General features: G+C 35.6%; 1 protein-coding gene across 1 annotated transcript in view; it reads left to right on the forward strand.

The window, feature by feature from the left end:
- Positions 1 to 12,785, forward strand: part of LOC134651698 (uncharacterized) — a 409,485-nt gene extending 396,700 nt beyond the window's left edge. Inside the window, exons 2-3 of the mRNA XM_063506799.1 lie at positions 10,862 to 11,087; positions 12,485 to 12,785. Of these exons, the coding sequence (XP_063362869.1) occupies positions 10,862 to 11,087; positions 12,485 to 12,602 (344 nt within the window). The 3' untranslated portion in view covers positions 12,603 to 12,785. The remainder of the gene's footprint in view (positions 1 to 10,861; positions 11,088 to 12,484) is intronic.
- Positions 12,786 to 13,769: the final 984 nt, after the last annotated feature.

The following is a 13,769-nucleotide window of genomic DNA, read 5'->3' on the forward strand; positions in this document are numbered from 1 at the left end:
CATAACGCTAGCGCTAATTGCAGTTTGAGCATTACACATATTTACGAGTACGGTACGAGTAAAGCATTATGTGCGATTGCCAAGTCATTATATGTATTACAAATTAAAGATATCTTTTAATACGGTTTTAATACCCCCTGGCACTGACTGAAATAACCGACTTGGTTTCACATTACATCTCAAAACTTTTTTGTAGTAAAAGCGTTGCGAGACTTGCACCTTTTTACATGTAATGTTTTTTTAAGGGATCTCATCTCTTTTTGTAGGCAGTCCTTCTTTTCGGGTACTCATACCCATACTATGTATACACATATCATAACTAAATATATCTTCATTTATGAACTGCAACAGTAAATTTGTAATATCATATATTTATATGGGATTACAAACTTACTTATGCAGTTCTTAGATCTTTAAAACGTGAGTGATATTGCAATATTTTTAGGTGTACCCTTTATGTGGCCATTAAACCCTAACTCTGTACCAAATTTCAGCTCTCTGAGTTTATGGGAAGTACTAGTTCTATTCTGATGATCATGAGTGAATGAGTGTCATAAATGCGAAACTTTGCTTTCGCTTAACTTCGGAACTAAATGACCTACAGACTTGAAATTGGATTTTAAGTATGTGATTATAACTTACTGGATGACGAAAATTTCTGCGTTCTGGTCTTATCCAGAGGTTCTCAAATAGGGGCCTGAAAATGCGGCGAAATGGTTCCAGTAAAGGATGGTACGGCAGTGTTTGCTTCGCGCTCGACTTGGCGGGGGCACTGCCGTGCCCCAAGATCATGATTTTATATTCTAAATAATATTCCTAGATTAAACATGCAGTCTGGGTGCCGTATAGGCGTTACGTATAGATAGAAGTAAATTAGACAAGAAACTACTATGTTTCTTGTCTAATTTATACCTGATTTTATGCAATAAAATCTTACAAATTTAATTTACTGCCGCATAGTCTTGGTATTGGACGATACCCGTATTTCTTTTAATGTGATCTAAATCATCAGGTACAATTCAGCTGCTATGAATAAAAAAAACCGGCCATGTGCGAGTCTGACTAGCGCAGGAAGGGTTCCGCACCATTACGCAAAAACCAACAAAAAAATAACGTTTGTTGTATGGGAGCCCCACTTAGATATTTATTATATGCTGTTTTTAGTATTTGTTGTAATAGCAACAATAGAAATTCATTATTTGTGAAAATTTCAACTGCCTAGCTATCATGGTTCATGAGATACAGCCTGGTGACAGACAGATGGACAGCGGAGTCTTAGTAATAGGGTCCCGTTTATACCCTTTGGGTACGGAACCCTAAGAAAGATGTTTTTAAAGGTAGGATAAGGAATGGCTCGATATGGTGTATTCCTATTTCTCCCCGCCGGGCACAGATGGGAATAGGCGCTTCATTTAAATCATTCCCATATGTCCCCGCCTCATGTATCGCGGCGGTCACGTTGGGCAGGAACAAATGGGGAAAATACTCATGTTTATTTTCTGTTTTCGAATTATGTTTAGTATGTGGTTTCAGTGTCCGAGTTACTACCAAGACTTATGGTGTTTTTAAAAGTTCTTCTGATATTTAAAATTTGCATTTATTATTTAGACGGAAATTAACAGATATTAATATCGTTTGACACAACGCTTGCCGCACGTGTTTAGCAAATGCTGACAAAGAATTCACCACGCCACGACTTAATCCTATTGTTATTACCAATGAGTAATAAATGACGGTCTCAAGTGGAAACACGCCTGCAACTTTCTGCAAATCTAGTGATAAGCGTAGGACTCTTTTCTTACCTGCAGTAATTTACTATCTCATTCACTTTCCGTAGGTGTGAAAGAGATAGCACACGTATGACCTCAAGGCTGATAGGAATCATAAACAAAATACATACATACTTAATACGCAAAGAAATATACATTGAACCATCATAATTATAATTTCGCAGTTTACTTTATATGTAGCTTCATTATAAAATTATCATCACCGTTTCGAAGACTTCAAAAAATGTACCTATCTATCACAATAAAATCTTTTACGCTAAAAAAAAAATCAAATCAATCCGAGGGGTGAAATTGAAGTGGATTATGTATTGTATATTTAAACACGTATCATCGTTGTTTCTTATTTATTAAGACGATTGGAAGGCCCAATGCCCTTGAGCGTCAGGGCGGAGCTAAGCGCTCTGTACCCGCACCACCCGCTTACCCCGCTCGCTGCGATCGTACGTGAATTTTGTATCGCTGCATCGCCACGAGGTTCAAAGAATAAGATACAGCCCAGAGGCGTGCAGTTGGCGCTATACTCGTATACCTTTTGTTTGCAGATATTTTGTTGTTTGAGTATGAGTAGATAATGCATTTAGTGGAGGTCGTAAATTACATTTCACGGTTTAATACGACTCGCGTCCTGTTTAAAACGCCGTATAAAATTATATTATTATTATATATTACTTACCCATCCCGTTACGCACCATGCTGCACGTTTGTGTAATTGACATAACCGTCGTATTGAATTGGTAGAGTGTCATTCGATGGAACTTGCTAACTATGTAAGTAATCAAACTTGATGAATGAATTTACTAATGACTTTTGTTGACATAGTTAGTTCCATAGAATGATACTTTATGCAATACGCCGTCAGCCAACATTTTTTAATGTGTTTATTACCTACCTTAGGTTTTTTGTTTTGTCTAATATATACACATATCATAAAGAAACACATCTTCATTCATACTCACATCGTACATCGTAGTGTACCTTTACTTTACTACCTACTATTTGTAGGAACTGCAACAGTAACTTTGTAATAGCAAATATTTATATGGGATTACAAACTTACTTATGCAGTTCTTAGATCTTTAAAACGTGACTGATATTGCAATATTTTTAGGTTTTCTATGGCTTGATAAGCTGAAAACTACTTATGTTTAAAATTTGAAGCTTGTGGATATACTAGAAGTACCTTAGAATTATGATGATCGTAGGTGAGTGAGTGAGTGAGTGTGTCAGTGTCGAAAATAAGGAAATTTGACGTACAATCATTCTTAAACTACTAGTTCAAATTGAATGTTTTTGAGAATATATCATAAGCATGTTTAGCCCTATACAGGGTGGCGCATTCAGATCGGTCAGTATGGGAAAATCTGAAACTATAAGACATACGACGATCTCTTCTTAGGAACCATGTCATCGATTTTAGTAACAAGAAAAACTGCATTCATACATTTAAAAAAAATGTGTACTCAGCTCGGGAATCGAACCCGGACGTTTTGAAAAAAAAAAAAATCTAAAATTATTTCTATTTAGATATCGATTGTGTAGGTCTTAAGCAGTAAATGTTACTATGAAACATGATGTCTGAAATGAATAAAATGCATTGTTTTCATATCCTTTAATTTATTTTAGTATGTTTTCGAAATGGCCACCATTTTTTTCAATACATTTTACATAAAAAAAAATTAAATGTATGAATGCAGTTTTTCTTGTTACTAAAATCGATGACATGGTTCCTAAGAAGAGATCGTCGTATGTCTTATAGTTTCAGATTTTCCCATACTGACCGATCTAAATGCGCCACCCTGTATATTACTGAAAATTCAGGGTTTTAGCTTCAGCCAGCACAAAATTACAGGACGTCGAAAATGGCCTGAATCGCTTCGAGAAAAGGATGGTACGGCCGTGCCTCTTTTTTTGCTCGACTTGGCGGGGGCACTGCCGTGCCCTCAGATTTACTTAATAAACTAACATCATTTTAATGGGTAACAATCCTAAAAATGTAATGGTTTCTGAATCAAACTATATAGTATATACCTACAACATAAATTGCCAATGTTGATCAATTTTTTTTAGAAATTGAACTTTATTAAAAACGTTAAATTTTAATGGCAATATGTCGGCGCATGTTCGAAAACATTTTTTATATATTTCAAATGAAGCTTTCTCAAACATAAGTGAAAATATTGTCATTACGTTCGTAATAATAGGCTGCGAAACACCGTGTTGTGCGCGCTAAAGCGCGTCACAACCAAATCAACATTCTGCAGTTATTTAATCTTTGGCCACAATAACTCCAATTTTATTGCACCTCGGCTCAGAACAAGCATGCAGAATACAAGGAAGGCACGGAGCGACGAGCGACACAGCCTCCTCGTCTCAAAGCTAGCACACGACTGCCGGCCACGCCTTTTTCGAGCTACATACGCACAAAATGTTGAAAAATATTCGATTTCTTAAAAAAAAAATTATTTATTAACATTATTCTACGTTGCATTTGTAGTATCTGTTAAAACAATTATTCTAATTTAAAAATAACTTTAATCGAATAAACCGTTCACTAGAAATAGGCAAAGTTAGTCGCAAAACGGCCTGTCGTAATGTTCCTTTTTTGGAAAAACTATAAGTCATAGGGAACAAGTCAAACGTTAGAAATGTTGTACATAAAACGTAAAATCATATATATTTTTTTCATATTTGTTTGTTGAACCGTTAAGAAGATATAGACTCTAGAATGTTAGAGTTTTCGGCCAAAAACGGCGTCTAGCGCCTTAATAAAGAATACATGTTTTTGGTGCAAATCTAAATAGAAAAGTCACACTCTTTTAATATGTCAATGTTTTAAATGTATAAAATCAATATAACTAAACGGAGAAGGTTTTAATACCGAACATTCATTTTACTATCTATCTATAGTTAACATTCTAATTGAATAAAACGTTATTTAGAATAATCCTACACCTGGAATAAATATTCCGTTTTTTATTTTTCATTTAATAAAATAAAAGTGACATGATTTATTAACTTTTATTTTATTCTAAAATAACGAGTGTAAGAATTATTCTTATTCAAATCGATTGGAATAAGAATAAAATGTATGTTCTTATTCTTCTTCTTATTCAAGTTATTTTTAGTCCAACTCTGAGACTTGAGACTTAGTATGCTTTTTACATTCCAACAAAACTTTCTTCTCCAATTCACGGGATTTTTTTAAACCCGAAAGAGTAAAAGGAATTAAGTAGTAATGTATGTAGTATAAAAATGCAAGCTATATCAATATAAGCCAGAAACCCAGAACGCCTGAATTAAAACTTGGGAACATTTAACTATATACCTAAAGGAAAATACGTCAGGTCTTCTAAATGTTTAATAGAGTAAAAAAAATGTTTAACAATAAAATTAAATAAATAAATGCTTATGACAAAAATTAATGAACAATGGTTAGGTTATGTTTAATAAACAAAATTAATAAAATTAATAAAATAAATAAAATAAATAAAATAAATAAGATAAATAAGATAAATAAAATTAATAAAATAAATAAAATAAATAAAATAAATAAAATAAATAAAATAAATAAAATAAATAAAATAAATAAAATAAATAAAATAAATAAAATAAATAAAATAAATAAAATAAATAAAGTAAATAAAGTAAATAAAGTAAATAAAGTAAATAAAGTAAATAAAGTAAATAAAGTAAATAAAGTAAATAAAGTAAATAAAGTAAATAAAGTAAATAAAGTAAATAAAGTAAATAAAGTAAATAAAGTAAATAAAGTAAATAAAGTAAATAAAGTAAATAAAGTAAATAAAGTAAATAAAGTAAATAAAGTAAATAAAGTAAATAAAGTAAATAAAGTAAATAAAGTAAATAAAGTAAATAAAGTAAATAAAGTAAATAAAGTAAATAAAGTAAATTAAGTAAATTAAGTAAATTAAGTAAATTAAGTAAATTAAGTAAATTAAGTAAATTAAGTAAATTAAGTAAATTAAGTAAATTAAGTAAATTAAGTAAATTAAGTAAATTAAGTAAATTAAGTAAATTAAGTAAATTAAGTAAATTAAGTAAATTAAGTAAATTAAGTAAATTAAGTAAATTAAGTAAATTAAGTAAATTAAGTAAATTAAGTAAATTAAGTAAATTAAGTAAATTAAGTAAATTAAGTAAATTAAGTAAATTAAGTAAATTAAGTAAATTAAGTAAATTAAGTAAATTAAGTAAATTAAGTAAATTAAGTAAATTAAGTAAATTAAGTAAATTAAGTAAATTAAGTAAATTAAGTAAATTAAGTAAATTAAGTAAATTAAGTAAATTAAGTAAATTAAGTAAATTAAGTAAATTAAGTAAATTAAGTAAATTAAGTAAATTAAGTAAATTAAGTAAATTAAGTAAATAAAGTAAATAAACTAAAATTAATACAATAAATACAATATATACAATAAATACAATAAATAAAATTAATAAAATTAACAAAATTAATAACAAATAAAATAAATGAAATAAGTAAAATAAACAAAATAACAAAATAAACAAAATAAGTAAAATAAACAAAAACATTAAAATAAGCAAAATTAAGAAAATTGACAAAAATAACAAAATAAACTATTATAAAATATGTAGTTAATTTATTATTAACAATTTTTCTTAGTATTTGACTGACGGCACATCACTAAATACGAATGTAGCAAACCAATAAGCAACCGATAATAAAGGTTACCATAACTGAATAAAAACCGGTTAAAAACCCCTAACAAAAACCCTAACGCGATGGGGTTTTGAGATTAACTCGGTTAACGGTTAAGGTTACCGTTTCAATAAGCTTACCGTTACAATTAGGTAACAGTATGATAGGGTTACCGAATGATAAGGTAACCGAATTGATTGGGTTACCGAATGGATAGGATTAAGCGTAAAGAGGGGTTTTCCGGTCCTTGGGGCTGATATGATGATGCCGTGATCTTTAAACACGATTTTACGTAGATAAGTTTTTTAGATAAGTACAGTAATATCCGAGAGTTGAGAAAAAAAGGCAGCTAATTATAAACGCTTGCTTGACGTCACACTCACAATTGCACCTTTAACCAGAAGCAGTATATACTAAACAGCTTTAAACCAAGATCGTTATTTTGACTGCGATGCGTTGCGCAACCTCACGGTGACAGGTTTTCGACGATGGAAACGCCGGAACTTGAAACACTGGCCGGAATACATTTTTTTGTATAATTACCTACTTAACACTCGACTAATCTTTAGTAAACTTTGTGTTGGAAGTCTTTCGATGATGCTACATTATGACATTTATGACTAAAACGGCTTAGTAAAACAAAACGAAATTTTTAGCATATCATTTAACTTTTTGAAGTGAAAACTTCTTTAGCGGCGCTGGGCACTTTTTGAGGTGGGGAAAAAATGATAAACTCGAGACAGCGTAAGGCGATCACGTGACCGTAAGGTTTACATGGCCACTCATTTAGATGGCATTTAAATTAATAAAGAAAAACTCAATGACATCACATGAAAAAGGTTCTAATCTTGTACGGGCTGAAATACGAGGATCTCACAGTTACATTACATTCTAACTTTATATCACTCAAATATAATTCAATAAAGCTACATCTTGATGAAATCGCTAATAAAAGTGAACTCTAGTACTGGTGAATAAAACTCAAAATATCATGACCAAATATATTTAGATGCGAGGTCTGCAACGTAACTTTACAATTTCTATTCGAATTTTAAACAATTAACGCTACAAATTTAAGCTCACTGGCCAGCAATTTCGGAACTATAGTTTTTCAATAGAAAGGAGGATGGGTCAATTATACATAGTGCTGCAGACATTTTGGACTAGTCATTGAGTTTTCACTTCTGTCGGCGCTCCCGGAGTGCAACCCGGTTTTTTATTTTTTTAGTTTTTGGCCTAGCTATTTATAGTACACAGCAAAAAAACATCCTACCCACTTTTTGCATGAATTCCATTCGCAGCTCTCTGTATATTCATTCATCTTAACATATTAATATCATTCGCTTATTCATACTAAGTTATCGCTCTATTTACAGTATAAATGAACAAAGCCCATTATAATATAATATACAAACGACAACATTGTTCTTGAGAGGTCAGAGGTGCCAAAAATATGATCAAACTTTAAACAAACTCCATTTGTTTTAAAGACGTATTTTATTTATAGAAGTACGATCTTTCCTGCTGAGGGGCTGCCGCGAAAACCGTTTTTAGCTAATTGCGGGGATTTTTCTCTTTTACTCCAATGAAGGCGTATTAGAGTGACAGAGAAAAATGCCCGCAATTTGCGAACTTTGATTTTCGCGGTTATAGTCCTGATCCTATAGACCAATGGTTCCTAACCTGGGGGTAATTACCCCCGTGGGGGTAAAACTGGTATTTTACGGGGGTAATAAGCTAACCTAATATAACAATACAACAAACGTACACGTTTTATTTTTTATTACCATTGGGCAGGGCCGGATTAACCCTAAGGCAGAGTAGGCAACTGCCTATGGGCCCCGCCTCGGCTAGGGGGCCCCACGCGCGCAAAATAAAAATATTTGTTTCATATGGTCAAAAAAAAATGTATGGTACCTAATGTCCAATATCAGTTTCTCAGACACACAATCATTAGATGATTATGTAAATTATGTTATTTTATAGCTTTTAAAGTCTGTAATGTCGAGCACGAATTTCAGGCTCCTAAGGGCCTAAAACATCATCAATGGAACTTCGGCCCTCCGAGTAACTCTTGTACATATGACACATATTATTGTTGGGTAACATTTGACGATTGGTTCGTGTCAGAGCGCTGCACGCAGCTTTCTTACAGCTCGATCCTCGGCGTCCGCTTTTTAACAAATATCAACATTGATTTCAGAAGCTTGGCCTTTTGGATCGCATGAAAGCTCACCTCGCTGGTTATAAGTACGCTTTGGGCTTGTTAAGTAATGTGGAGATTGCTGAGCTCGACCTTCAGCCAAAAGTGAGGCTACCTCAATTTTTGGTTTGTCTTCCAAATCTCCTCTTCTTCAGCTTAGAATAGCCTTTGGTCTCGCTGCGCCAAGCTCGGCCTGCGGTCTCGCTTTTTAATACAATGGACATTCGTTGGCGTCTGTGCTCCAGCTGAGCTTGTCCTGAAGCACGGTTTTGACCTCGCATGAAAGCTCGCCTCCTGGGGAACTTTAAATTTTTAGGGCCGGTCCGGCCTTTCTAACACGCTCTCACAATTTTTTTCCAAAAAAATTCGCGCTCGCTACGCTCGCGTTTTTTGCTGGTTGGCCCTGTACCTACATGGTAGCTTAACTGGTCAATGAATACATCGAAAATCATTATTAGTAGTTTCATTTTAATCATGTGGCCTCAGCGTATGGTCTTACGGTCGGACAATCGCTGTTCAGCCTCGCAAAATATTTAACTACCTAGCGAAAAACACATCGCTCAGCTTGTTCGGATCGGCTCAACCGACACCTGAAGGTTGAAATTAAAACCGAAAACTTACTTCCCTATACTGAACATTATGTATGCAGAATTGACTATAAGGGGGCCCCGAGCATTGCACTGCCTAGGGGCCCCGACACGCTTAATCCGGCCCTGCCATTGGGAGGAGGGGTAAAATCAGTCATAGGGGTAACCGGACTAAAAAGGTTAGGAACCACTGCTATAGACGGTCAATATTGAAAAAAACAATATTATAATTATAAGCTCATCCAAGCTGCATATTCCTATTTCCTAGTACAGTACAATTGGTGTATTTCACGTGTTTTTGCTCATTTTAGCGCTGCTGCAAAACCCGTTTAGATTTATTAGGTAATTAACTAATATAAGAAGCCTTGTGTGTACTTACACTTCTTTTTTGAATAGCAATGAAATAGAATAAGTTTTTGAGTGTTAAAATATTTGTCTTATTTTTACCCGTGTCTTATGGGGTAACCACCTGACCCGACATGCCGAGGCACACTCGGTATGCCTGAGAACGCCTGAGGGATGCCTAGGCATGACTGAGGACGCCTCGGCAATATGCCGAAGGATACCTTGCCGTGCCATGCCAATAGTGGGCGCCGGGCCTTATAATAACGTCTTGTTTTTTTAGAATTTTTGTTTTTTGTTACCTACCTAATTAATCTACTCACTTATTAAATTAGTTTAATTTTTTCAATAACTATAATTAGTTCAAAATCAATAGCGATAATTAATTTTAACACATGTGCGGTAAATGATTTCCGTGAAGTAGTAGGTAATTTAATGTGGACCTGTGGACACACCACAGTTTTGTTGCGAAATTCTATTAAATATGTATCATGTAAATATGTACTTATTATTGGAAATACATAAGGTCTAAACAAGGGCATAAAGAATTTTGCTGTTAATAGAAAACATTGAATGTATTTATGGGTAGGTATAGGTAACGCGATAGCCTCTAATATGGACGGACGGCAATCAGTAATATGAGCATTCATCATTTTTGTTTCCTATTATTAACCGACTACGGAGAGGGTTATTAACACTGCAACATTAGCAGTGTTAATAATAACCCTCAATTAATAGAACCAGGCGTTACTTTACGGAAATCCATACTAGTAAAAAAAATGCTTGCTTATCCGTGAAACAATAAGTAGGCAACGTGCTAGTCGATCAGTGCACTACGTAATAGTATCCGGCGAATATCGCGATACAGGCTTATTAAGCTTATAGTGCCGAGACAATTTCTCCAATTTTTCAGTTTGCATTAAGAACTGCAGAGTAACTTAGTTTCGTTCTGACATAATTCTCAGAATGTTATTCCTAACAGTAAAATAATCCTATGAAAATCATCCGGTCTGCTGCCCAAGTGCGCAATCGCTCGGCCTTAGCCTAGCAACGAAGACCCTCTTTAGCCAATTACTATCTTTCCGCTCCTCTAATTCTATACTATCTTTGATTACAGCAGAAGCTGCGGCTCCCACTCTTGCAGCCCCCACGCACGCCCCCGCCGCCCCGGGCGCCCCCGCCGCCCCGGGCGCCCCCGCCGCCCCGGCGCACGAAGCGGCCCCGGCCGACGCGCCAACCACAGCACCAAGCACACCCACACCCGCTACCGTCCCAACCAGCCCCACCACCGCGACCAACGACACCAAGAACGCTACAGTAACATCGACGCCCGTCGTTCCGACGACCGCCAGCAACGACGATAAGAGGAACGCGACTACCGCCAAGCCTGATACCCCGGTGACGGTGCCGACGACGCAGAAGGCCCCGACCACGACGGAGAAGGCCGCCGTCACCACGGAGAAGCCACACGCTTTGCAGGCTAGAGGGTATGTATCATTTATACAGGGTGATTTCTATAGGCGTGGCAAGTTTTTTCAGTATTACTTTATAATAAAATAATGGGCCGTGCTCGTTGACATCACCATCCCCCATGATGAGAATCTCGTGAAAGCCGAGAAGGACAAGCGCTAGGTGGTTGTATCAAGGGTCAGATGCAGAAGGCGGTGATCTTGGACACGGCGCGGATAGTCCGCCGGTTCCTCTCTCTGCAGCCCTGACCACCGGCAGCTTGGGCCTTGCCCCGCTGCTGGCGGCACCCTAGGTTAGGTTTTTTATAATATGTTTATAAGTATTTTGTATTGTTTTTGTATTTTATTTTTATATCCGTATTATAAAATTACCTAACTTAGAGAAGACAAATAAATAAATAAAATAATAATAATAAAAGACGTTTATTCAAAGAGTTTGAACATAGCTACATAATAAAAGTACACAATAATGCTTACAAACTAATTGAAAGGGAAGGTGGCTCACCTAATGTCTGTGCCAAAAGACTACGGGGCACAGCGGCCCTAGACTTCCAGCAACGGACGCTGTTACTTATGGAATTAACGTAAACTCACTACTAACACTGCTTGTTATGTGTCTGTAAGTTGTCCAGGCAGGTATGGCTCATCATCAGGTCAATATTCATCCGACAGATGCCAAATTGTATGAATAATATGAATACCGTCCCATGAAAGTTAAAAAAATTCCTACACTCGGCGTTGACCGTTGTAATTCCCCCACCACGAACGCAAAAAAAAAAAATCAATATCTATGTTTAATATAGATAATAATCTATGTTATCGACACAATTTACTGACCATTGGATTGCAACCTTTTGGTTGCGAAATCCCAACCAAGCACTTCCAACTTTAACACAAACCCATACCATTTAACCCTTAAACCATTTGAAATTATTTTCTAGTCATTCGATTTGGAAACGTAAATCTTATTGAAGAGATGCGTTTTTAGGGTTCCGTACCCAAAGGGTAAAAACGGGACCCTATTACTAAGACTCCGCTGTCCGTCCGTCCGTCCGTCCGTCTGTCACCAGGCTGTATCTCACGAACCGTGATAGCTAGACAGTTGAAATTTTCACAGATGATGTATTTCTGTTGCCGCTATAACAACAAATACTAAAAACAGAATAAAATAAAGTGGGGCTCCCATATAACAAACGTGATTTTTGACCGAAGTTAAGCAACGTCGGACGGGGTCAGTACTTGGATGGGTGGCCGTTTTTTTGCTTGTTTTGCTCCATTTTTTGTTGATGGTGCGGAACCCTCCGTGCGCGAGTCCGACTCGCACTTGGCCGGTTTTTATTGTTTTAAGTATGCTGGCAATGGCAAGTATGTTGTCCCTATGGTCTTGAGGGTTAACAATATTTTTTTAATTCCAGATTTGACGGCGCGAGCTTCGTGGGTGGCATTATCCTCACGCTGGGCCTTCTCGCCATCGGTTTCATGGGGTTCAAGTACTACAAGGCCCAAACTGAAAGAAACTATCATACTCTCTAAGCTTACTGTCTAACTTCACTTCAATTATCTAGGTACGTAAGTGCACCTAACTTTGTTTTATTTCACACTTAGAAGTATTTTCATTTGTTTGACACTGAGTGGGTGCCCTAAGCACATGTTCAGGATACAGGGTGATAATTGTGTTTATCGAATTCATTGGTGGCTGGTCATTAAGTGTTAGTGCTAGCAAGATAGTCAAAATTTGTGAATCTGATACAAGCCACTGATTTTATGTTTAAATGATAGTTATAAGTGTATTTGGCATTTATCTTGCGGGTCTTTTTTTAATTTTGCGTTATTATTGAAGAAGCTTTCTTTGTTTTTTAACTTTGGTATTTCTAAGTAATACATTTTTTAAATTTTGATTCAATGTATGTATAATTGTATAAGGATGCAATCAACATATTTTGTAAATTTTATCTGATGTTAAAAATGTTATAACAGTCGATGTTTATAAGTGTCCACCTTTTCTAAACTAAGTCTGGTACCATGGCCTCTCAACAAACCATAGCACTTTCTACGGTCTGCATTTTCTTATTTTCTTGCATTCAAACTTCAAACAGTTTTAGTTTTTAATAGAGATATTATTATTGTTAAGTGTAAGTATAAGGAAACGCAATGTGATGATGAAAATAAGGGTCTAAAATATTAGCGATTTTGGTTTGGCACATGAAAGATGAATCTCTTACGAAATTAATCATTTTATAAGCGTAAGACCCAGCGAATGAACCAATGATAGACTCCTAGAGTCATTTTAGTATAAAGTATTACTTGAGTTATTAACAACGCTCTGGGTAAAACGATCCACTCGAATATTCTTGTAGTTATATCAAAGACATCTCAAGGATGACGTGACGTCAACATATGTACAGAGCACAGAACAAGTTAGAATGGCGATGCGAGCAGGGTACGTGTCGCCGCCGGTTTTGAGCAAACGCTCGCATGCTACTCGCCCGCGCTGACCGAAAAACGAAGTAAACATGCCTTTTGCGCCACAATAACCTTCAGATTAAGAAGCCATCAAATCTGTCTAAAGGAGGCGTATCCATTCACCACGCACACAAGTTTTTACTACCGTTGCGCGAGTGTTAGTACATGTGGAGAGGAACGAGCGGCGACACCGGTTCCGATACTAACTGCGCGCGATAGCCATTCTAACCTCTTTAA

Source organism: Cydia amplana, chromosome 10 (assembly GCF_948474715.1).
Source record: "Cydia amplana chromosome 10, ilCydAmpl1.1, whole genome shotgun sequence".
NCBI lineage: Eukaryota > Metazoa > Arthropoda > Insecta > Lepidoptera > Tortricidae > Cydia > Cydia amplana.